At 39.7% G+C, this 23,354-nt stretch overlaps 1 protein-coding gene across 1 annotated transcript; it reads left to right on the plus strand.

The window, feature by feature from the left end:
- Positions 1 to 32: 32 nt before the first annotated feature.
- mta3 (metastasis associated 1 family, member 3) lies at positions 33 to 22,749 on the plus strand. Its single transcript, XM_026351507.1, has 19 exons — positions 33 to 299; positions 2,046 to 2,113; positions 3,295 to 3,388; positions 7,179 to 7,305; positions 7,469 to 7,532; positions 8,113 to 8,230; positions 8,512 to 8,614; positions 9,897 to 9,996; positions 10,095 to 10,283; positions 11,490 to 11,564; positions 12,661 to 12,719; positions 12,818 to 12,936; positions 13,611 to 13,768; positions 14,984 to 15,206; positions 16,938 to 17,030; positions 17,147 to 17,308; positions 17,897 to 17,928; positions 18,011 to 18,129; positions 22,188 to 22,749. The coding sequence occupies exons 1-19, from the start codon at positions 272 to 274 to the stop codon at positions 22,354 to 22,356; spliced, it is 2,100 nt and encodes a 699-aa protein (XP_026207292.1). The 5' UTR covers positions 33 to 271; the 3' UTR covers positions 22,357 to 22,749.
- The last annotated feature ends 605 nt before the right edge of the window (positions 22,750 to 23,354 follow it).

Genomic DNA, 23,354 nt, shown 5'->3' on the forward strand with positions numbered 1-23,354 from the left:
CTGGGCGTGCGCGCCCCCCTCCCGACGTCAGCAGCGGTTTTCGGGTTGATCCGACTTGTTTGGCTGCTGAGTTCACTGTATTGTAAAAGGGTACTGGAGGAGGGGGGGGGTTGAATTGCAAAAAATCTCCCGATAGGGTACACATCTGGAGTCTGGACGATCCTAATTTATCGCACCTTTTACCTTTAAAGAAACCGAGTTTTATTGTTTTTATTAATTTATTCTATTTCTCTTAGTTTATGGTTTACGTTAACACTCCGGGAGGGCAGAAATGGCGGCCAACATGTACCGGGTCGGAGGTATGTATGTCAATGTGGATCTTTTTTATCAAACAGAAAGCCTTACAGTTTAGCATCCTGTGTGGGATTATGTGGCGTTATTCTACTCGGTTCCCATTTAATAGCGAGATAGGACTGTGCTATAGTTATAAATGCGTTGAGTCGGAGCAGGAAAGTGAGATTTTATAAATATTTAGGATTCAAAATGGGTCAGGCCTCGCGTCTGTCGTGGCCACAGCAGCTAGCCGCCAGCTTGCTAAATAGCTAGCTTACAATGTAAACATTTTTCAGTTGTCGCTTCATTTGTTGCTATTTGTTAATCGGATAATTAGTCAGGGGGACACGGAAGTGGTACACCATGGCACCTTACAGCTACACATGTGTTTAAAAGGTTGTTAAAATGCTACCACGGGCTGTCTGAGGCTGCCTTTGTATTTGCCTCTTCTGGCATGCAGCCATTAGTACGAGCCCTTATTTAGCTAACGTTAGCACCAGCAATGGCTTCACTGATTACCATTATTGCAGCTCAAGCGCTCGTTTAACACCATTTCAGCAATGAAGGCACCACTATAGGGAACATTAGAGGCAGGATAGTGCAGCAAAGTCCACCTGCTTTCACCTCAAGTGAAATTAATCAGTCATTTGGTTTCATTGGCTAGTTAGCTTGTTAGCAGTCTACTGGAATTCAACATCAAATTATTGTCTCGATTCATGGCGTCGTTGCGTTGGTGTACATTAAACCTGTAGTCACACGTACCCCGGCTTTAAACGTGAATTAGCTTTAATGTCACATGAAGTTACAACAAGTATTTTTACTCGGGTCATATTATTGGCATCACTTTATCGCTGTCGTCTCAGTTTGGTTGAATTATATCTGTTTTATTGTTCATATGGTCACCTTTGGTGCAGTTCTCCTGCTGCTTTCAAGTGCGCGTTGTAAATTCCACTTCACAAACTAAGTGATTTTGGTGCGTTGAGGTTTGTTTTGCCTGAAACAATCTAAATAAGACCTAACATATCTTTTATTAAACTTGTTATGTTTTAATGTTGCATCTGTTGATTATTTTTATAATTTAAATTTTCTGCCAATAATTATTTCAGTCCAATTAAACACATTTTTTATTTTCTGACATTTTATCCTTCTTGTGTATTCAACCTAATTATAAAGTTTTCTGGCAGTTTTTGAAGGCACCATATGCCATTGAAGTTCTCCACTGCTACAACAATCTGCACAGGCAGAGTTGAATCAGGCTGAATTTCAGTCTCTTTAGGCTAAGTAAAGTCTTGTTTATGTCGATTTAGTTCAAGAGCAGCTTAAATAATCTATTATGACTGTGCTACATCCCTGTTTATCTTAAAAGAATCATACCAGTATAGTAACCCTTTCACAGATTGTGAAAACCTTGCATCATAGAAATATTTGCCTTTGCCTTGACCTGTTTAACTTAGAATTTGATATAACAGTAGTATGTTTTCATCACAGCTGTAGTTTATTAATGCTGTGCATTTCATTTTTTTCTGAAAGTGTCACATGTGCACATTTTTAGTTCTGGCACCACTCAGTGTTTAATAAATGAGAAAATCTGCAGTATGGTACTTAGCCAATTGTCCTTTCTTGAGTCATCTTTTAGCAAGCTGGGAACAGGATGGTGGTCAGTCTGCAGTTTACATATTTAAATATGTTACTTTCATGTTTTCATATAGACTCATGTATCCTGAAAGTGATATATAGTATGTGACATGATCAGTTTATGTTTTCTGTTGCAGATTATGTATTCTTTGAAAACTCCTCCAGTAACCCTTACCTGATCCGCCGGATAGAGGAACTGAACAAGGTACTGAAGTGTTTGAGTCAATATGTGTGTTTATGCCTCTATATGCCTGAGGGTGAATTGCAAGAATTCTTCTCTGTTCCTCCTCCCACCCACTCTGTTTGCATGGTGTGTACATTTTGTGACTAAAAGTGTTTGTGCTACCTTTGAAAGAGACAGGTGTTCCCCGTCTCCTAACTGTTGTTGATATCACAGGACACACCTGTGGGAGTGCGTGTGGGCAGTGGAAATTATTGTAATGAATGTTTCAGGAGCTCAGACAGCTTTGGACTAAATATGCAAAACATTTATTGCCATGCTGAGTATCCACTAATACAGGCTTTGGTCTGATATTTCTCCTGCCAATATATGATCAGTTTTAGAGTTGCTTTTTTAAGCTTATTTCATAATGTATGCCACTTAAAATACAGTTAAAAACAAGAGCAAAGCCAGCATAAACTTTTGTTTAAAACACTAATGAAACATCTTTAATGAGCATGTCAGAAAAGGTTTTCCTCTTGGTGCATTTGCACAAAGATGCTTGGATAACTGTGTTTCATTATCAGATTGTGTGGGTGGGAAAATGTCAGATCAGGTCTGCATCAGCCTGAAAAAACATCTTAAGGTTGTGCTTCATAATACAAAGACAGGAGGCATTGCAATCATCATAAGTGATAAAGGTGGTTCTGAAATAACAAGAATTCCCTGCAGTATAATTACATCTAATACAGTATACCTGTAACAATAAAAGCCTGTATGGAATTTGTAATTTTTATTTTTTACAGACGGATAACTGTTGACCACATATGATGGACACTTTTGTGCCTCTACTTGTGGTGGTGTTGCACTGTAATTCTTCATATTGTTTCTGTTACATAAAATACACCTGCTCTTACTGTACTTACAGCCTCACTAAAAAAGCAACAGAAGCAGTTTTCATAAATCTTGTACCCTCACATCCATTCACTCTTCATCAGTCACCGCATTTAATACCGCCTGAGTCTTTAAGGCTGTCAGCCTAATTATACAGCAAGACAATCAATCAGTCATCTGATCAAAAGTGCTGCTGCTGGTCTGGTCAGCTTGTCATAGCAGCATAGTTTGACAAGCACACAAAGGAACTAGGTCTCTGGGGAAATTACAGGCTTGTGTAGGATAATGTTGCCACCTTTTTTCAGGAGCTATACCCTCTTTCTCTGTTTCAGACGGCAAGTGGGAATGTGGAGGCCAAGGTGGTTTGCTTCTATAGAAGGAGAGACATCTCCCACAGCCTCATCCAGCTCGCAGACAAACATGCAAGTGAGTAGTAAAGGCTGATACACATTTAGGGCCTGGTTTACTAAGGTTCCAGCGAGTACTAAGTTACAGCTGCAGTTGAGTGTTTCATTTGTGGGCATTTTTCAAGATCATCTACTAAGACAAATTGTGTGTTTGACAACAGGTGCAAAGATGCTTGAGTCAGCTGTATTGGAATAAGAGTTTTGTGATTTGTGTCCACTACGCAGAGTTTAGCATCATTAAGTAATGATTTTGCAAATCTTATAGTGACTCTAAAAGCTGGTCATCTCTATACTCACAATCACTTAAATAAAAAAAATAAGAAAAGTGTTCTTCATAATGAATTAATCATGTACTGATCCAGGTGTTTGGCCCCAATGTTGGTTATGACACCATTTGAACCACTGCATTATGTGTGCAGTCATATAATGCAGTGTTTTGGCTCATTCAGTGCATTCTGAGTGCATGGAAATGTTATGTAATGGCCCATTCTCGTGGCAGTTTTTTTTTTTTACATTTGAAAGATTCTTTAGTAAATTACTTCCTAAGAAAGAACAAGACAGATCAATTACAGTTAGAATCTACATGTATATATATTATTTACATTCAACTCAAATGCAATGCTAAAATGAAATTCATTAGACAACTAATGAAAAGTTAATTGGCTACAACTGGCTTTGGTCATTGCTAAGCGAAAATGGAAAATGGATCTGGTTGCAGCTTCAGAGCTGTGAATATTTGCTGCTTTTGTCTTGAATAGCTCTAGGTTTTGGACTGTTAATCAGACAGTATGGGGAATATTACACATGTTTTCTTAGACCAAGCAATAAATTGAGAACATAATCAGCAGGTTAATCAGGAGCAACAATAAAAGCTGCAGCCCTAGTTAACTCTATTGACAACAGTATATTTAATAGCGGCAAATCCTCACATCTCTGAAATGAATAGCTAAGTTTGGACATTTTTAATTTATTAATAATTATTATACATGTTACACATTAATGAATAAGTCAGACACAGAGTTATCTTCAGCTATGGTTGTATTTTTAGTCATTCATATTAAGGGAAGACGTCATAATGGGCTTTTAGCTGCTTGTCAGTCACTCAGACATTTACAGCAGCGTACTATCAATTAGATGCTTCCCCTTCCCCATGTCAGCCACAGCTCCAGAGTGCAGCCAATTACAGCTGGTGCAACTGGAACATATTAGGTGCCCCAGCGTGACTTGAAAATATGCAGCTTTACATATTAATTTGTTGTATCCGTTTCTCATTTGGTTATTACTGGTAGTAATTTGAGTGTCCGCATAGGGAAAAGACGAAAAAAAGAAGGGAAGCAGTTGCTACCATAGGAACACCTGCTCTGTGTGGGAAGCCCCTCTACCTGTTTCCTGTGATGCACTTGGCCTTTTAGTCATAATAAAACCAATTGTTATTTACTTTCTGGAAGTATAAAGCTTCTTTCTGCCAAATTGATTGGGCAATTTTCACAAGTAAGACGAGTGAGATGCAGAGTCAGCAGCAGGAGACCCAGAGAAGAATGGTTTATAGGGTTTATATGACAGAGACTCACTTACAGGAAAGGAATATATTGTGTGGATAAATGCTGCTCTTTCTGTGGGGTCAAACTGTTTTTGCAAAACCTGTTTTGCTGATTTAGCTAGGCTGAATAAACATAAAGCCACCTTAAGCACAAAAGCATAAACCACACAATATGCAGGGACTTATGCATTTATCACGACACAGTGTCAGTTCCAAAAGCTATTTAGTCAGTCCATTAGTCAGTTCTTTACCAGCTGGTCAGCTGAGGCAGAAACACCAGTACAGTTAAACTACCTGCCACACTGTAAAAAAAACGAATTCGCACAATTTATGGCCCAGGTTAATTTAGGGGTAAAAGAGAAGCCGACAATAAATGTTATTTAAAGAAAAAACTGTTGCTGCGGTTGAAATGTGAGTAAATTACCAAACTACTGATCCACATGCTTAAAACGGGAAACATGTAAAGGTATCAGTCAGAATGTTAACTTCTACATAAGGGTAAAAATGTCATGAGGGAGTAGTATCTGGCGTCTCATGTTTGCATAGAGCACATAGTTTACATACTTTAGTTTTCTGACATATCACCACAGCCACACAAATAATCCATTCTCCTTTTTTTTTTTTTTTTTTTTATTTCTGGTAACTTGTTAAACACATGTTGTGGAGCATTGGGAATATAGTTTTCTCTCCATTTAGTTTCAGTTGCCCTCACATAGTAGTGGACGCAAATCTGTTTTTCTATTTCTGCTGGAAGATGTTTGTGATTGGCTCACGTCTGGCTATCTTTGACACTGCATGAGAGGATATATATAAAGCTGAGCTTTTCTTTTTCTCTATAGTGTACCTAAGTGCTTTTTCACTCTCAGCCCCAGCGGGGGAGCGCAGGGCTGCAAAGGCAGGTCTCATTTGCAATGAAGCAGCCTTTGTTTTTTGAATCTGTTTATTTGTGAACAGCCCGTTAAATTTCCATCTTGTGGCTTTACAGTGGAAAGCTTTCGATACGAAGCAACATAAAAAAAAATGTAGTTTGGATTGGCTGAGTCTTTACACAGTAATTAAAGCTTTGATACATCAAAGAGGAGCAGAAATGAACACAAGCCTGCTGCTATCTGTGGGATGAAAGTAAGAAGAGAAACACAATGTAGGAGTATAACTCCAAAACGGAGAGAGTACATGAAAAATCCGAAGAGAAACGGACTATTAAAAATGGTGAAGCAACCAGAGACACCAAGTTGAGTGGATTACTAAGGGGTCAGTGTGCTTCAACTAAACTGATTGTTGGATGATCACGCAGTGTCCATGAAGCCGTGCTAAAACACGTTATATCTTTCAGAAGCCAGAAATCCCACAGGCAAGCATTATACAGTGTGTTGATGGTTGCAGCCACACTGCAAAGTGGCCCACAGTGAGGGGGGAGGGGATGCAGCCATATTGTTAACATTTGGAGGTAACAGAAAGTCTCTCATGGAAGTGTTGCCCTGGGTTTTTCGCATGAAAAGTGACAGAAATAGTTGTCAGAGAGGGAAAAAAAAAGAGAGAAGTTTAAACTCTGGCTCTGTCCTCAGCTCTGCACAGCTGGCAAATCACAGTGTGAAGTGGGTGTGAATGTTGGATTGATGGTTTCACTATCTGACACGGTTCTAAAGAAGCATACTGGCATCTTAAAAGTGTGAAATATTGAGACCATGAAAATGGGCACTCTGGGTTTATGTAGGATTTTGTAACAGGGCTGTGAAGCTTTGCTTGTGCCAATACTAGCCAGTGAAAACACCTGGTTGCTGATTGCAAACAGTGTTCATCTATAAGCCTGCATTGTGTAGCAGTGATTTTAAATGTTTATCTGCTGTCTGGCATTATGTGCTGACTCAGCTGCAGCAGACCAGCTAATGCAGTATTTATGGATGAACACTGCTACTTTAAAATTACATTTCTAGTAATAGTCCTGAGCATAATAGCCTTGGCATCTTTAATAGGTGGCAGTAGTATAGTATGTGATTGTTAAGCCTTCAAGAGCTATTTCACCAGCCTTTTGTTTATATCTGGAGACAGCATGATTAGAGGACATCATTAAAGGGCTTTGTATCAAACCTGAGAGGGAAATGGATGAATTTGGCTGAAGCCATTTGTGACTTTTTATCTGAAACAAGTTTGCTGTTGCCATGCTTCTTTCTCTTTATCGTGCCTCTTTGATGCACGACTGCCATTTAATAACACCAGTGCTTCGTTTAATATGTTTTTAAAGCAATTTCCTGCATATGTGCCTTTGCAGAGGAGTTGGAAGAGGAGAAAGAGAGCCCAACAGAGACAGAGCTAACAGAAAAACAGAAACACCAGCTTCGCCACAGAGAGCTCTTTCTCTCTCGGCAGTACGAGAGTCTACCTGCGACACACATAAGGTACTGCACAAAAGATTCACGCAGGACCGTACACCTCATCATGTGTAGGCAGTGCCCATGGATAGTCACTCACTCGGGCATGAACACACACATCAAGCCCTGCTCACTTCCTGTGTCTGTTTTTACATTGTGTTTGCACCTTCTCTTCTCTTACTCTTTAAAGGGGGAAGTGCAGTGTCGCATTATTGAATGAGACCGAAGCCGTTCTTTCATACCTTGACAAAGAGGTGAGCCAGAGAAGAGAGAATGTGTCGTCTCTGTTTGTATTCATTTTCTGCAGACTGAATCACAGCAGGTTTTGTCAGATGTCAAATACTGAGAGAAATTTGTGATTACAATTTGAATATTGCATTCATTAACCTTTCTTTGTTGTTTGGCACATAAAATGTAAGGCAGCCATGTAGAATGCCCAAGATCAGATAGTTCATTATATCCAGTTAACATTTGAGGACTAAATGAATGTTATTTATTTTCACATAAGAAAAAGCAAGGAGCAAATTAGCACTTTTAAGAAGTTTGAACAAGAAAATATTTGAAACTTTTTGAAAAAATGACAAATAAATTACGATGAAAGTTACTCATTCTTTAATTTTGCAGTTGCAGCCCTTACAGGTTCCTCCCAAAACTATTTTTAAACAAATTACTTATTGTCAGATAGTACAGTACAGTACAGTACATTTTTCCACATATTGCGGGTTAAACAGAATTTCACTGAAATTAGAGTTTGACATTGGAACCACTGCTAGAAACCTGTGGCTTAAACCATTAACTTTTATTTTTGGTAATTGGCCTCGGTGTTTTCCACAGGATACCTTCTTCTACTCACTGGTGTATGACCCGACACAGAAGACCCTGCTGGCTGACAAAGGAGAGATCAGAGTGGGGCCACGTTTTCAGGCAGACGTACCTGAAATGCTACAAGAGGGTCAGTCAGAACTCTGTTAATTAAATAACTGGCTTAATTCACATCTGTGTTAACAAGTGCCTCATTATCCAGTTTATTGTGCATGCTACACATGAGTTAAAATATGCCAAAGTTATTCTAAAAATGATAGAAGTCACAGATTCTTTTACCTTCTTAAAACCTTAATGATCAGTACACTGCTTTATTTGGTGTTAACTTGAAAAGGAAACACCTAACTGGAGATTAGAAATGCTTTTTTAACCTCTCAATGTGCAATTAAGTTCTTGTGCTGGTTGCTGCAGGTGAGGAAGATGATAGGGACCAGGCGAAGCTAGAAGAGAGGCTGTGGGATCCAGAGTGTCCACTCACCAACAAACAGATAGACCAATTTCTAGTGGTGGCACGGTAAGTTTTTCAATTTGGACATCTAAGCTAACAGTTCCCTAACCAAATGGACTGTCTTTCATGAACATATAGAAATAGTTTATTAAAATTCTTACCATTATTATTATTACTTGTTATTATCATCATTATTACTACTTGTTATTTTGCTTTCTTTGTGTATGATCGTTTTAAAAATGTCTGCAATAGTCATGAATGCATTGTTGTTGTTTAATGGATGGCTCATACCTAAAATGATAATGCATGATGCATTAAGTGCTTTCTTTTCGCTGGAAGCATATTCTAAATATGTGATTACTGTTCTAAACATAATGAATGAGTCCTATTGACAAGAATGTTTAATTATGTAATTATTACCATGATATAACTCTTACTGTGATTGTTTATTATACAGTTGCTTCTGAAAGTATCACTTCACTTTTTGCACACTATATTGTGTTTTACATTTTATTTGAATGAATTAACCATTTATGTCCATTAGTCTACACCTGGGGTGGCCAACCCTAGTTTTCCAACCATCCCTGCTACTGATTGGTTGACACTGATCCCGTTAATCACACAAACAAGCAGAACAGAATGAAACCATGGGTTCTTCCCTAGAGTTGGACAGTCAGCCTCACTGATTATATAAATGTTTAAGAGGTTCATGGTCAGGGAGGTGACAAAGAACTGTTGCTCTTAACAGAGGTTTAGAAGTCCACTGCAAAGATGGCAAATCTGCAGAAAGGAGAAGTGTGTCTCAGTAACACTTCATCAATCAGGCCTTAATGGTAGAGTGGTTTTCAGAAGCCACAGCCTGAATGTGAAATTGCCAAATGGCAATTAAAGCACTATGAGAGCTTGACAAACTTCTCCAGTCTAGTGAAACAAAAATGAAACCAAGCACTGTCTGGTGAGTCCCAGGCAGTGCTCATTAACTGGCTAATACCATCTGTATGCCAAAGCATGGTGGTGGACTTCACAGGGGCTTCTCTCACTGGTCAGAGAGACCAAATAAAGGCAACATGACAAAGCATACAGTCAAAATAAGACAAGCTACAGTGCTTTCAGGGCTAGTCTCTGACTGTCTTTCATTGACCCAACCAAAACCAGGCCTATGAAACATCTGCATGTGTTTCAAAAAATGTGTTTTGGGGGATGAATGTTAATTGATTCGCAAAACTTTGGCGGTTTTATCAATTTAAAATTTCATTTACGCACAAAGTGCAAAATATGAAGGAGTGAGAATACTTTGTAAACTGACTATATCATTTTTGTGTGTTTAATCATATGTGTGTTTTTGCAGGGCGGTTGGGACCTTTGCTCGAGCGTTGGACTGCAGTAGCTCAGTTAGACAGCCAAGCTTACACATGAGTGCAGCTGCAGCCTCACGAGATATTACACTGGTGTGTTGGACGGACACACACACACACACACACTCACCCTGCAGCATTTGGTTGTGACTAAAATGAAAGTAACTCTTTTCTCTGTCCTTTGGCTGCAGTTTCATGCGATGGACACACTGCATCGTCATAATTACGATCTGTCCAGTGCACTGAGTGTACTGGTCCCAGCAGGCGGCCCAGTTCTCTGCAGGGATGAGATGGAGGAGTGGAGTGCCTCGGAAGCTGCCATGTTTGAAGAAGCACTAGAGAAATACGGGAAAGACTTCAATGACATCCGACAAGACTTTGTAAGCTTGTATTCGTGCTAACACAATACTTGATATGCAAATAATTCATGTTTATTAAATTTAGTTTTTTTAATTTTAGTTTGTCTCCAGTTAAGAAAATTTTATTTATGTTATTTGTTCAAGTCCATAATTTAAGCATAAAATGTTCCCCCTCTGTAGGCTTGAAAGGTGGATATCATCCTCTAGAGTTCACTTCATCAGTGAAAACACTAAGCATTTTCCATTCAGTGTGACATAATACATACATGTATAAACTGGAAACTGGAAGAAAACTGGTTAAAAGTGATGATGTGGGGCCTTCACACACACTTTCTCATAAACTCATCACAGAACACAGCTGTGAATTATTAATATTTTGAATCATTTAAGGCATGCTTAGCCTTTCAGTCAAAAGGGTGCACAATTGGATAAAGCTATAAATCTAACATTAATTTTTCTGTATTTAAGTTTTCTATAGTTATCAGTACTCCTGACAACCCCGGCTTTGTTCAGCTTGAACTTATTCAAATGGTCTATCATATTCCACATCAGTTTTATCCATACATATATCCATATTAATCGACAAGCCATGTTTATGGTTGGTGGTTTTCGATAAACTTTAACCAACTGTAAGAGGCCAAAGTACTTTGAAAACTTTCCGTTGAAAAAGGAAGGAACTAATGGGAATGCATTGTAATGGCTTTTACCTCAAGTAGCTTTAGATGAAAAGCATCTGCCACATGACTTAATGTAAATGAAACTGGCAAAGCTTCAAACTGACTACAGCTGCTGTTCTGTGTAAGACGAAATTACCAATTTTAACAACCGCCTTTTAAGCCTGCAGGGGATGACTATTTGATTCTGTTGAACTTTCCTTCCCACCTTTACTGTACAATAAAGGCAGGATAAGGGTGTATGCTGTGGCACCAGGTGCTCATGAATACTTATTAATGTGTGAATCATGGTGTTTGTCTGTGTGAGTGCATGTTTCATCTGGGGCTCGAAACCAAGCGAAGCTGGTAGCTTTCAGCCTCTGTGGTCACGATGCCTCTTCTTCATGAATATACATGAAGGCTTTCGCACCCGAATGGCAAGAACATGAGATATTAATATCATTAATTTCCTCTCTGTCTCTGTCTCTCTCTCTTTCTCTCTTTCTCTCTCTCTATCTCTCTCTCTCTCCCCCTCCCCTCCCTCCACACAATTTCATTCTTTTCGTCTGTGAAGCTGCCGTGGAAGTCTCTGACCAGTATCATAGAGTACTACTACATGTGGAAGACTACAGACAGATACGTGCAGCAGGTGAGGATAAACTATGACTAAGTTGACTAAAATAAAATATTTTCAAAAACAGTAAGTGTTTCTCTCTTAAAATAACTCGTGTTATAAGAGCCATACGGTCTTCAGGGTATCTGCAGAATTTAAAGCATTAAATTCAGTTTTATCTTAGAAACCCTCAGTAGGTAATAAAAAATCTTGAACTTAAATCTTTTTTATTGGTTACTGTGGACAGTAACATTAGTTAGAACTGTCATTACTGCAGTAGCTAGACTTAAGCAAATACTTATTTTTTCTATCGTGTGTCTTAATCCATGTGTTGTAAATTGAATAATTTTTAGGAATTACTGTTATACTGTACAAAAAGTAATAACTTATAAAACAAATACATTTTACTTTACTGGTTGGCACAACCATGAAAAAGGTATTAAATTGCGTTAACATTTTTTAATTTAATTGGGAAAATGCTGCAGGAACCCAGCTTGAAATCTAAGCCCTGTGGAGTATTCCTGTAAACTAAGTTACATAAAATAAAGAAATGGTAGCATATATCAATTTCAAGTTTATTTTACATTTGCCATTGCGTTTTCTTAAGTCCAACTGTTCTTGCTTGAAGACATTTCCACCAAAACTTCAGCATCTTTATGACTTGATTTAGTCCTCAGTCATCCCTTCATGTCATTACTGTCCGAACCTTCTTTGTACAGAAGGTTTCCTGTCCAGTCTCTAGCCCAAACTCAAACAGCTTTTCAACCTTTTAGCAATCTCCCTCCACAGCCACAGAACAAATTTTCCATCTCTTTACAGTTGAGTGGTACTGGAGTAAACCCTTAAGGGGACCAGAATTTGAAGTGAATTTTCCTGCAGCAAAGATTTGGAAATCAAGTTGTTAAGTTAGTGTGGGTACAGCTGTTACAGAAAAGGTCACTTATATATCACGAATCACCCCTGTAAACTGGTTTTCTAGCACAAGGTCTTAAAAAGCTGGATTAGTTCTTGCATCATTCACATGTATACAGTGAAAGGTAGCGGAGAGCTTTGAACAACACTGACACATATGATGATTTTTTGTTTTTAATGAATCTAATCAAACATTGTGTTTCTGTTTTTCTCTGAGCAGAAGAGACTGAAGGCAGCAGAGGCAGAGAGCAAACTGAAACAGGTTTATATCCCCACATAGTAAGTCACTACATTTTGCATTTCAACCTTCCACATATAAATGCCTATACTGTTACTGGCCAGGTTGTTAAATCTCTTCATCATCTTCTCTCTGACAGTAACAAACCCAATCCCAACCAGATCTCAATGACCAATGGAAAGATGGCGACAGTCAATGGAGTGGGCCCCGGGGCCTACCATACAGCAGGCGGTGGCAGAGCCTGCGAGAGCTGCTACAGTGAGTTTTGGGTGTTTGAAAAATTAGACACAAGGGCAGTGGTAATGTGGGTATGCAAATTGAAACTGATTTCAGATGTTTAAGGAGTTGGGATGCTGCAAAAACATGCTTTAAACTAACTACTACTAAGGCTGCGGCAAAATATTCTTAGCTGTTTGTTTGATGCCCAAATATATTCAATTAGCAATGACTTAAACAGAGGAAATCTGCCAATCGGAAAAACTGCAAACAGGATATTGACCTTTTTGCAGGACAAACTAATATATGAACTTTTTAACACAGTTTCTGTTAATTATTTTTATATAAACTAGTCTTGGGCAAACATTTTTTTTTTTACACTAAACACTTTACTCCACTCATGTTAAATGCACAGAAAAGCACTGACTACATCTTAAGGAAAATAAAGCTACTTCAAAATAAAAGTCCTTAATTTAGATGCATCAACAGAAGGTTTTATAGTTTGGTATACTAGAAGCTAAACTACAGACTTGCCATGTTAAGTCACTTTAGATACTAATCTGAAGTCAATAAAAACAAAAACTAAAGGATATTGCTAAATGTGTGTAGCTGGAAACTAGAGACAGTGGAAATGAGATGAATGTGTTGAGTGTCTTGAGACAAGTTTTCTGCTGCGATGCCGTTAATAAGCATTAATGCATTTTGTACATTAACAGCCATGCAGTCAGCCCAGTGGTACTCTTGGGGGCCTCCAAACATGCAGTGCCGCCTGTGTGTTTCCTGCTGGATGTACTGGAAGAAGTATGGTGGTCTGAAGATGCCCAGCAGAGCAGAGGGCCCAGAGGAGCGGACCTCCCCCAGTCCAGCAAGCAATGTAATCTCAGTGAGAAGGCACAGAAAAAAAGCATAAACACACATAAATTAGCCTGCCTGAAGGTCCAAAGTAAAAACCATTAAATTACGTTGAATAAAACATGTTAACGCCTCTGTTCATTTTCAGAGGTTTAGTGTGGTTTAAACAGGAGAATAAATTTGCTTATGTCCCAATCTCAACAGCACTATGCAAAAAATTCAACCATAATAAAACTGGAATCTACAGGAATGCAGCTCTGTTACTCAGCTCTGTTATATTTCACATCTGAGTACTATTATTCATTGAGCTCAAAACCTTTTCTACATGTTTGTAGCAGTCATTAGAATCCAAAGTTGTCCTACTCAAGTGCAAGAGACATTAAAAAAGTATAGGTGTATCACATTGTAAGTAAATAAAACAAAATAATATACTAAAGTTCATATTGGGACAAAGTTGTTACAGATTAATTGGCAGAGAACATAGGACAAAGAAACCCTATTGTGTTTCAGGACTAAATTCTAATTTCACAGCTGGCATTTTGAGTCATCATAACAGGAAAAGCACCGGTGTAAATACTGACATTAATGCTGGCTCTGATTAATTGAAGTGTCCTTTTTAAACCAGTGAGCCATGATGCACAACACCAGAGCCTTGGAATGGGTTGATACTACTGAAGTGCAGTCATTTCCGAGGTTATTAATTACACCTGTGCTTCTCCTGCCATTACACATGAACCTTTCGGCTGTGATTAAATGTCTGTTCTCACTATCATCTGTTCCATAATTCACTTTCCCACAATGAACACTCGCATGTCGGTTTATATAATCTTCATAAACATGAACAGTTTTTGCTGAAACTTTTAGAGATGCGTTGACTTAAATTGATTGACGTTATGGAGGCTGCAGTTTTCCTGCATGGTCACTCTGAACTCAATATAATATAGTTTTCAAAATGACAATCAGGTTAAGCATTTAGGTAAACAGCTTTAATGAGCCTTCAATATAAAATACACAGTGACGTGGAGACTAATGCGGCAGAAAATTACCCAGATGTGGACTGAGACATAGGTCGAGCCTCTAATTTTAAACGTTTCCATGAAAGTATAAGGAACATTTAATATTTAGAAAGGCAAACTCTTGGGACTTGGGCTGTTTTTAAAACACCTACAATATTTTCTTTCATCACCTGTCATCTTTCTAGCTGTATTCACCGTGTCTGTTTTGTCTCTCCTCCCAGGAGTCTCACTCCAGAGGTCACGGTGCTCGCCAATCCAACCACATGGTGCCGATGAGAAACAGTGGCAGTCCCAAGTCCTCCATGAAGACTAAGCAGGCTTTCCTGCTGCAGGCCACCCGCCTCACCAAGCTGGCCCGGCACATGTGCCGTGACGTCATCAGGCTGCGCCGTGCTGCGCGCCGGCCCTTTGTCCCCATTAACTGTGGGGCCATAAAGGCAGAGTGTAAGAGCTCTTTCAATTCCTCCTAACTTCTGCCACATGGACACACACACACACACACACACACACACACACCTTGCAGACAACACATAACATTTGCAGACATACAGAAACACAAGCACACACTCACCAACCCTCCTCACCTTGATGCCCCACCATCAACCCCCATCTTTGCCCGTCTGTGCCCCCCACCCTCCGTCTGTCTCTCTTTCTGTTTTTATTATTATTGTTATTATTATTATTTTGGTTTTTGTATTCTCCCACCCCGTTTCCAATAAAGACTGCCTGTCCTCATAACTATGAGTTTTGATCATATTTTCATTTGTTTTTTAATTTTTTTTTTGTTATGGTTCTTAATCACTGAAGTGAAAGCCATTGAAGTTATTCTCAAAGATATATTGGTTAAACAGGGCTATTCCACACGTGCACACACTTTGAAAATATACACAACTGGTTTTGGGCCTTTCATGAAAAAGTAGACTGTTCCAGGATCCATTAGGAGTCATATTCTAGTCTGAGCCATATATTTGCTGAAGTTAGATGTAGAGAGAATGTATTTTACTAAGAGAAGCTCTATTTTGCACGGCACCTCTGGGGAAAGGCGTGCCTACTCTGTGCTGTCATGTCTGATCGAGTTGTCTCAGCCACGAATATTTATTGTAAAAACTGAAATTCAGCTTCAGTGTGTTTGCCATCACATTTTTATCCCTTTTTATTTTTTGCGCACGGATTTTTCCTCATGCTGATAATTGTGTTTTTGTGAGTGTATTAGACAAAATGGATTGACAATGAGCTTTGGACTGATGAAACTTGAAAGGAAGGAGGTTAAAGCTAACGTGAAGATTATTTTTCTGGTTCAAAGAAAAGCTGCTCTTGCCTACTTTACTGCTGGCTGCATTACCCACTGTAGATCATTCTCAGGCCATACGATGTCATCTGCTAGACTGAGGTCCACCATACCATCCACTCAGCTATTCCTCAGTGTTCAAAATATGCAATATCCACATTAATCCATCCTGTTGCCTTTTCTGTCTTGTAAATCCAGAGGTCAGGATTTGCCATTCAGAGCCATTCCCCCCTTTCACATTACCTCCTCCTCATTCACTTTCTAAGGACTTGCAATATTCTCATCTCATTTTCTACCTCTTTTTGCTCTTTTCTTTCATCGCTGTGTGAATGTGAGAGTAGACCTCCAAATAAAGTCACACCTGAAAGCATTTCCTCCGAGTCCTTGTGCTTCATGTGTCTGTGTTTTCTGTCCATCAACTCCACCACACTCAGAGGAACCGCAGCGGCACGCATCCCCTCCCAGCATGGACTTCACCGTGCCTGCTCTCATAACACCTTCATATTTTGATGTATGTGCGTTTACTATACCCTTTGTGTGCATGTAAGCATGTACTCAGGTTTCTGTGTGTGCATGTGGGAAAGATGGATTCCTAGTGGTCAAGTCATCCCATTAATATCAGAGTGATTTGCTCACTTGCATTGACATCTGCATCTTATGTTGCCGTGAATTCGTTCATAAACAGAAGATCATTTATTTTAACATAAAATATCACTGTTCACATCACAGACAGTATATGTTTCATCAACTGAATTTTAATGCAGAATTCTTTCAACCTACAGTTTTAATTGTTGGGTAGTCCATAAAGAGCAGGGGGGGTTCATGCAGTCTTAGAAGCGCTGCACTAGTGTGTAAAATGTGTGTATGTATGTGTGTGTTTGGTTTAGACATGTTAAGGGTGTCAGAAGGGCAGGGGACTCGCCTACCCAAAACCAGAACCGCCCAAAGGAGCACTCTGACCACTGTCCTGCAGTTTCTAGGTAAATCAACTCAAATCTCACAAGTTATAGAAATAAAAGTAAAAAATATGAGTAGAATTTCTTCACGTGGGCCATAAGAGCCAGCTGATGCAGCTCCATTGTGGTCTCTCTTCCAGAGTCCCGTCCAGCGACCCACACCCCTCGCTCCCACCGCACCCCGGGCCTGCAGACGCCACCGCCTCGACGCCTCCTCTCCTCTCTCCCACATGGCCCCCATGGCATGCTGGGAAAACGCAGCTATCATCACCACAGCAGGGCTGAGCCGGACAGACGCTCAGGTACACAATCACACAGACACACATCTCTTTCAAATTTAACGTCTTAACTAATTCCACAGAACTGTTTGTTTTTTAAGACTCTTACTGCTTAACTTAATCCTGCCCAAAAGCAGAAAGTCATTATTTGTTTTGTTAACCCCCAGAAAAATTGGAAAATGCATCCCCTCTTGTTTTTAACTAAGTTACTTCTGATGTGAATGAACCTTGGGGACCAAACAGTCTTGATATCCAATGTTCTTATCATCTTATTGCTTTATAAAATCAAATTAGTGGAGATACACACGGAGTTGATAACCTTTTCTGCCATTTCTTATCTAAACTAGCTCGTTGGAGAGAATGACAACTAATTCTAATGAAAACGAATCAGCAGATGGGGGTCATTTGGATAATTTGGATGATTCAACTTCAGTCTGACACTTTGTTTTTTATTGGTAACTTCACTATTTTTACTGAAATTGAAACACAGTCATTTGTTGCACCACTTGTAACTAGGAAAAGAAATAAACCAATCAATACTTTTCTCAACTGACAGATTCCCTCATGCATACTTTGCATCTTTCTCTCACTGCTGTGCCTTTGTTTTTGCAGATAATCCAGGCACAACAGGTGGACCCCTCCTGGTAGGTGTCTTGTACTATTTTTAAACGCATCTACCACAAGTTACTCAGGAAAAATAACAACATTTAATTTCCTTTTGTGCAGCACAATGGCCGCAACAGCAGCAGTGGAAGCACTCGAGGTGGAGTGATGATCCGCAAGAGACGCCCCAACTGGATCGATGCCCCCGATGACAGTTTCTTCCTCGTCACCCGGGAGACCAGGTAAGCAAAGGTGACCTTTTTCCGACCTCAGATTGGATGAATGTGTGTGAAGGGAAAGCAAGTGATGCTGAGAGTCAGATGCCAGCAGATAAAGGGAACTGACTTACAGTATGTTTTCTGTGTAGACAAACACAACACTTAGTTTATGTGATTGATTTCTCATAAACTTATTGAGTTGAAGCAGTGGCAGCTGCAGAGTCTAAGAGTGTAAAAAGATCAGGGCCTTGACTCAATCAATTTCAATTTACTTTTGAATAACAGTATGTCTTTTGTTAAATCACTATCACCACCACCTGCATATACAACTAAGACAAATAGTACCTGTCCAGGTGTAGACAGACTCAGCTGAGTTATTTTGTGTGATCTCTTCATGCAGAACTAAATAACTGTACTGAGTGTATCTTAGAAGGAAAGCTGAAAGTATACACAGCAGTATTGTATACCCAGAGCTGTAGCTACCACTTGTCCCCAGTTTTTGTTCATTTTAAAATCTGCAAATAAACATTTTGACTTTTTAGTCTGATATCAAGTATTTTTAGACTCATTGCTCTTATATTAGAACATATTTATGTGGGGAAAGGTGGTGGATTCAGTATTTCTGTCAGCATAGAGAGGGCATTGAAACAGAATTTCATCCAGACCTTTATAAAATAAAACATAAAAGCAGGAGGGCAAATGTCCTCTCTAATCCACCTGTTGTCTCAGTATTTGTGTGGATCGACTCACTGAGCTGCCTTTGTTTGGGGCTCAAGGCTGGGTCTGCCCAAGTAGTGCTAGGCATGTGTTTAAATACTTTAAGGCTAAACGAGCTTCGTGACTTCAGGCATAGCAGTGCTGATCACTGATCCTGAGTGATCCTCATAACCATGATGTTTACAGTTTTTTGCTGTGTCTTACAATCCTACAGAGCCAGGAGTATGACTGAGTGTAAGTCTTCTTAAATAAATGGTGCATTTATAGAGATAATATTTGTTTTTGTTTTTGTTCTAACTGGACTGTGGACAGAAGTTTGAGCTGCATTCAGTTGTTGCTGAACAAATCAAATCAAGTAGAACACCCTCTAGCGCCATAAGTAAGTAGTTTGTTGGGGGTTCATTTACTAATTCAATTGACTGGAATATAAGAATATATAAAAATTTAAAATGCTAAGAAAAATTAAAATTGCAAAAGGTCCATTAGGACACTGATTAAATTTCAAGTTGAATAAACACACAGTTATGTTTATGCAGCCACTGCAGTGAATCAGTTTCTTTTTATTCTCTTTATACACACACACTAACATGCACTCATACACACATATGCGTGTCCATAATGAGTCAGTGAGTTTGCATGACTGTATGTGAGCGAGAAGGATGTTCTTCCATTAAGCATGTGTCTAAATGAGCCATGGCACCCAGCCCTCACAGCCACCCTCGGTCCAAAGGGGCTAAAATTAGAGCCGCTAACTGGTGGAGATGGGCGAGTGAGGAGCCAGGCACCGCTGGAGCTCGAGAGGAAATATCATTAACCATGGCTGCAGTCATATAGATCTCTCACTTACCGCCGAGATCAACATGTCTGTGTGTTTGTGTGTGAGGGAGATACAGTGGATCTGAACCCTGTACACTTTGTATTAAGCTGTCAGTCAGTCTCCTAGTAGAGACGGGGCTTTTCTGAATAGAAAACATTTATAGACCTGCATTGAAAAGCTGCTGCTAATGAGAGATAATCAGAAGTTTCATTCTCTCTGCTTTAATCTCTCACTTTCTCTCTGCGTGTGATGAAGAGACCAGTGTTTCACAGAGCGGAAAGAAGAAGTGGGAGAACACTCCCACTTATCCATGGGAGGCAACAGAGACAAATAGAACAGAGGCAGAGAGAAATGGAAAATTAACAGCACATAAAACCATTTCAACTGCTAAATGGGACAAAAAATAAGATGATAAAAACATGACAAGGAAGGAGATCAACAAATTAGACAGATACTCTGGGTAAAAGAATATTTGTGCCAAGTTTCATGATGATTCTTCCAAACCTTTGACATATGTCACTCTGAAATGTAAAATAATAAAGACATAAATATGGTGGTGCAACATTGCAATCTGTACCTCACTTGTATGTCGCTTTAAAAGCCAAATAAGATAAAGTCTGCCAGAAATCTGGGGGGATCATTGAAGATCAACTGAGGTTTACCCACCACATTGTTCAGGCTCTGGTTGTATCTCGTCTTGGCTGCTGCAATATCTTGCTGACTTCCTGTAGCTGCATCAGCTTCAAAACCCTGACTCTGTCCCTGACCCTGATAGAGTCTGTAATGTACAGTGTAATTGTGTATAATTTACCGTAGGTGAGAATAAAAAAGTGGTTCCCGTTAGTACTAATGCAAGTGGACGAACATGAGACTATATAAAATGTAAGCTACCACAAATTCTTTCCAACACAGAATTCCCAGTTGTGCTCTTAGTCCCCACAGCTATAGAAAACAGCTATTATTTCAGTGCTACATGATTCATACAACACTCACAGTCACAAGGGTTATTGCTTTATTTGCATGTGGTATTTTACATTGTAGTATAGGTTGTTTTACTTAAAGGATCTAAGTAATTCTTCAATGTAAGACACATTTGGATGCAGAAATAACAGGACAAAGCATCAGAAATGGGAAACATTACAAAACAGAATGAGAGAAAGCGAAACAGAACTGTAAACGAGACAGCCTGATATGTTTGAGAGTGGATTTACATGTTTGCTTTCTTCCTTCTGATGACCGGCTGAACAGACAAACAGCAGAGCTTTAGATAATGTGCCATCAGAGATACATCTGTTCTCTTCTTCCTTGTTTTATATTCTGCAGTAACACTAAGTGACAATACGTGACACTGTCGAGTTGTTCCACAATCGATTTCAGAGTATATTGTACTTTAAAGAGGTGCGTAGACGCGCGGCTGTCGCTGGCACTATCTGACTGGATGGACAGGCATGTAATGTACACAGCGTTTTTTAATGCGTGTTCATTGTTATCTGCAGCAGGGATCTGAGAGGAACTGATGTGTTTTCCCCATTCACAATAAAAAGAGAAACATCCCAGGGCTGCTGAGAAGCATAGAAACAAAATGAGAGCACATGATGATGAAGGATTTGCTGTGCATTAAATCTGATACTGAACCACAAATAGTCACCTGTATATTGTGGCTCTGCATCTTGTATTGGTATTGAAATGAATTCCATTAGGGCTGTGTATAACAGCTTGTTAGTTTGCTCCACGGTCGACAGCTTAGTGCTGCTGGTTGCTGTGGTTTGCTAAGCGAGCCTTCTTCTCACATGGCAAAGCCCTGCTGCAGTCTGGAAATCACCGCTGAGCTCATTCATAAGCCTAAAAAATCCTGCAGAGATGCTTCTCTCTCTTATCTCATAACGGAGATGCGTATTAGTCATTCTATTCTTTAAATGCTGCTCTTTGCTTTAGTGAATCCCCCTGAGATGAGAGAAGTGGTTCTGATCATTTTCTCAGTGGCCTGGAACCTCCGTTTTGTGCTGTTAGTTTCTGTGTTTGCATTTTAAATCATTTCATTTGAACAGACTTCAACTAGTATTCTTATCATATATCACTAGTGTTTGAGTTATTGATGTTGAGACTTGCATGAGACACAAACTGACTACAAACGAGACTGTCCTGTTGATAGATAGATAATTTATTGTCTATTTATTTCTGTGATAATTATTTTTGCTCCAGGCAGAAACGTTGTTTAAAACAGGATTGCATGATGAGTATTTAAACAGCAAGTGACTGAATACTAAGTCCTGTGACATGCATCATGCATCATTGTCAGACTACAGTCTGTTGCAGCTGCTGGTGCAAGAATTTGGTCAAAACATATGATTAAGGAAAACTAATCAAATTTGAGGTGGAAAAAATCAAGAAAAGTAAAGTACTTGAGTGAATGTACTGAGTTACTTTACAAAACTCCTGTGGTTAATAATATGCACTGTTTTCTTAATTTGGAGTTCTTCCTCATATTATCTTAGCATCATCGTGTCTTCATCTTCACTTATGTCCTGTCTCATCTCCACATCTCCAGGAGGGCCAGACGGCTGCTGTCGCGCTCCCAGCTCAGGCACGCCTGCCGGCAGCCCTGCGAGCAGATCACCCTGCGTAGGGTCTCTCAGGGCCCACCACAGGGGCTCGTTTTGGCCCCCCCACCTCACCCCAGCCTGAGGATGCGAGGCCCCATCGTCATCCACGACTGATCAAACACAGACCCTGTAATCTCCACACCCCACCTGCAGTCACACTAATAAATCCTCACCTCCTATCCTCTCGTTAAACCTTCAGACCTTCCTTTGCTTTTAACCCTTAAAATACCATTATAATTCTTGACAGCGTTTAAATAAATGTCTGCGCTGTGATGCAGCAGAAACATAGACATGACCTGACTGCAAGTGCTGCCTGTCTTCAATCCAGTGGGAATGTGTTGGTATGTGTACATAGTGTATTGGGTGTATGTGAGTAAGTGAAAGAGTGGTGTGTATGAATGTGTATGAATGTGTGTGTGTGTGTGTGGTCATGGCAACAACACAGGAGAACAACCAGGAGATGCTGATGTGTGTTGTTCTTAGTTTTTATGGACAGACATAATGAGGGAACTTTGTGTGACTTTTGTGTCGATGGTGAATTGTTGTGAATTTTCATCAGTTTGTATTAAGTTATTTTGGGAGGGGGGGCGGCTGTGGTGGGGGCATGGGACTGGATCTAATTGGGATAGATTTGGGGGGAGGGGGTGGGGGTTGCATTTATGAGCAGTGGTTGACATTAGAAAAGAAAAAGCACTACACTGAGACTGACCTGTCGGCCTTTTATAACACGACTGCTTTAAATTATGTTTCACCTGCGGTTTTGTTTTACGCACATCAACGCTGATGTTGAGGAGTGATTACCTGGAGACATTATTTAACAAACCTTCTATTACTCTACCCCCCCCAAAATCTGTCGGTTATTCATGACCAGTCTGCAGGTTTGAAAATATAACAAGGCAAAGAAGAAGAGCATAGCGCTACGCCTCCCTCTTAAACCAATGTATAATATATTGTATATCTCATTACAGCACTGTAAATCTACTCATCCTCTTTCTATTGCTGACTGTACCTACTGAGCCCTAACTTACTAAAGCACTTCCTTTGCAGCAGAAAAGGGCATGGATCTGTCATATTTTCCTCAAGGCTGTGATTTACCAGCAACATTTTGAGGC

The sequence above is a fragment of the Anabas testudineus genome, chromosome 19, assembly GCF_900324465.2.
Source record: "Anabas testudineus chromosome 19, fAnaTes1.2, whole genome shotgun sequence".
NCBI lineage: Eukaryota > Metazoa > Chordata > Actinopteri > Anabantiformes > Anabantidae > Anabas > Anabas testudineus.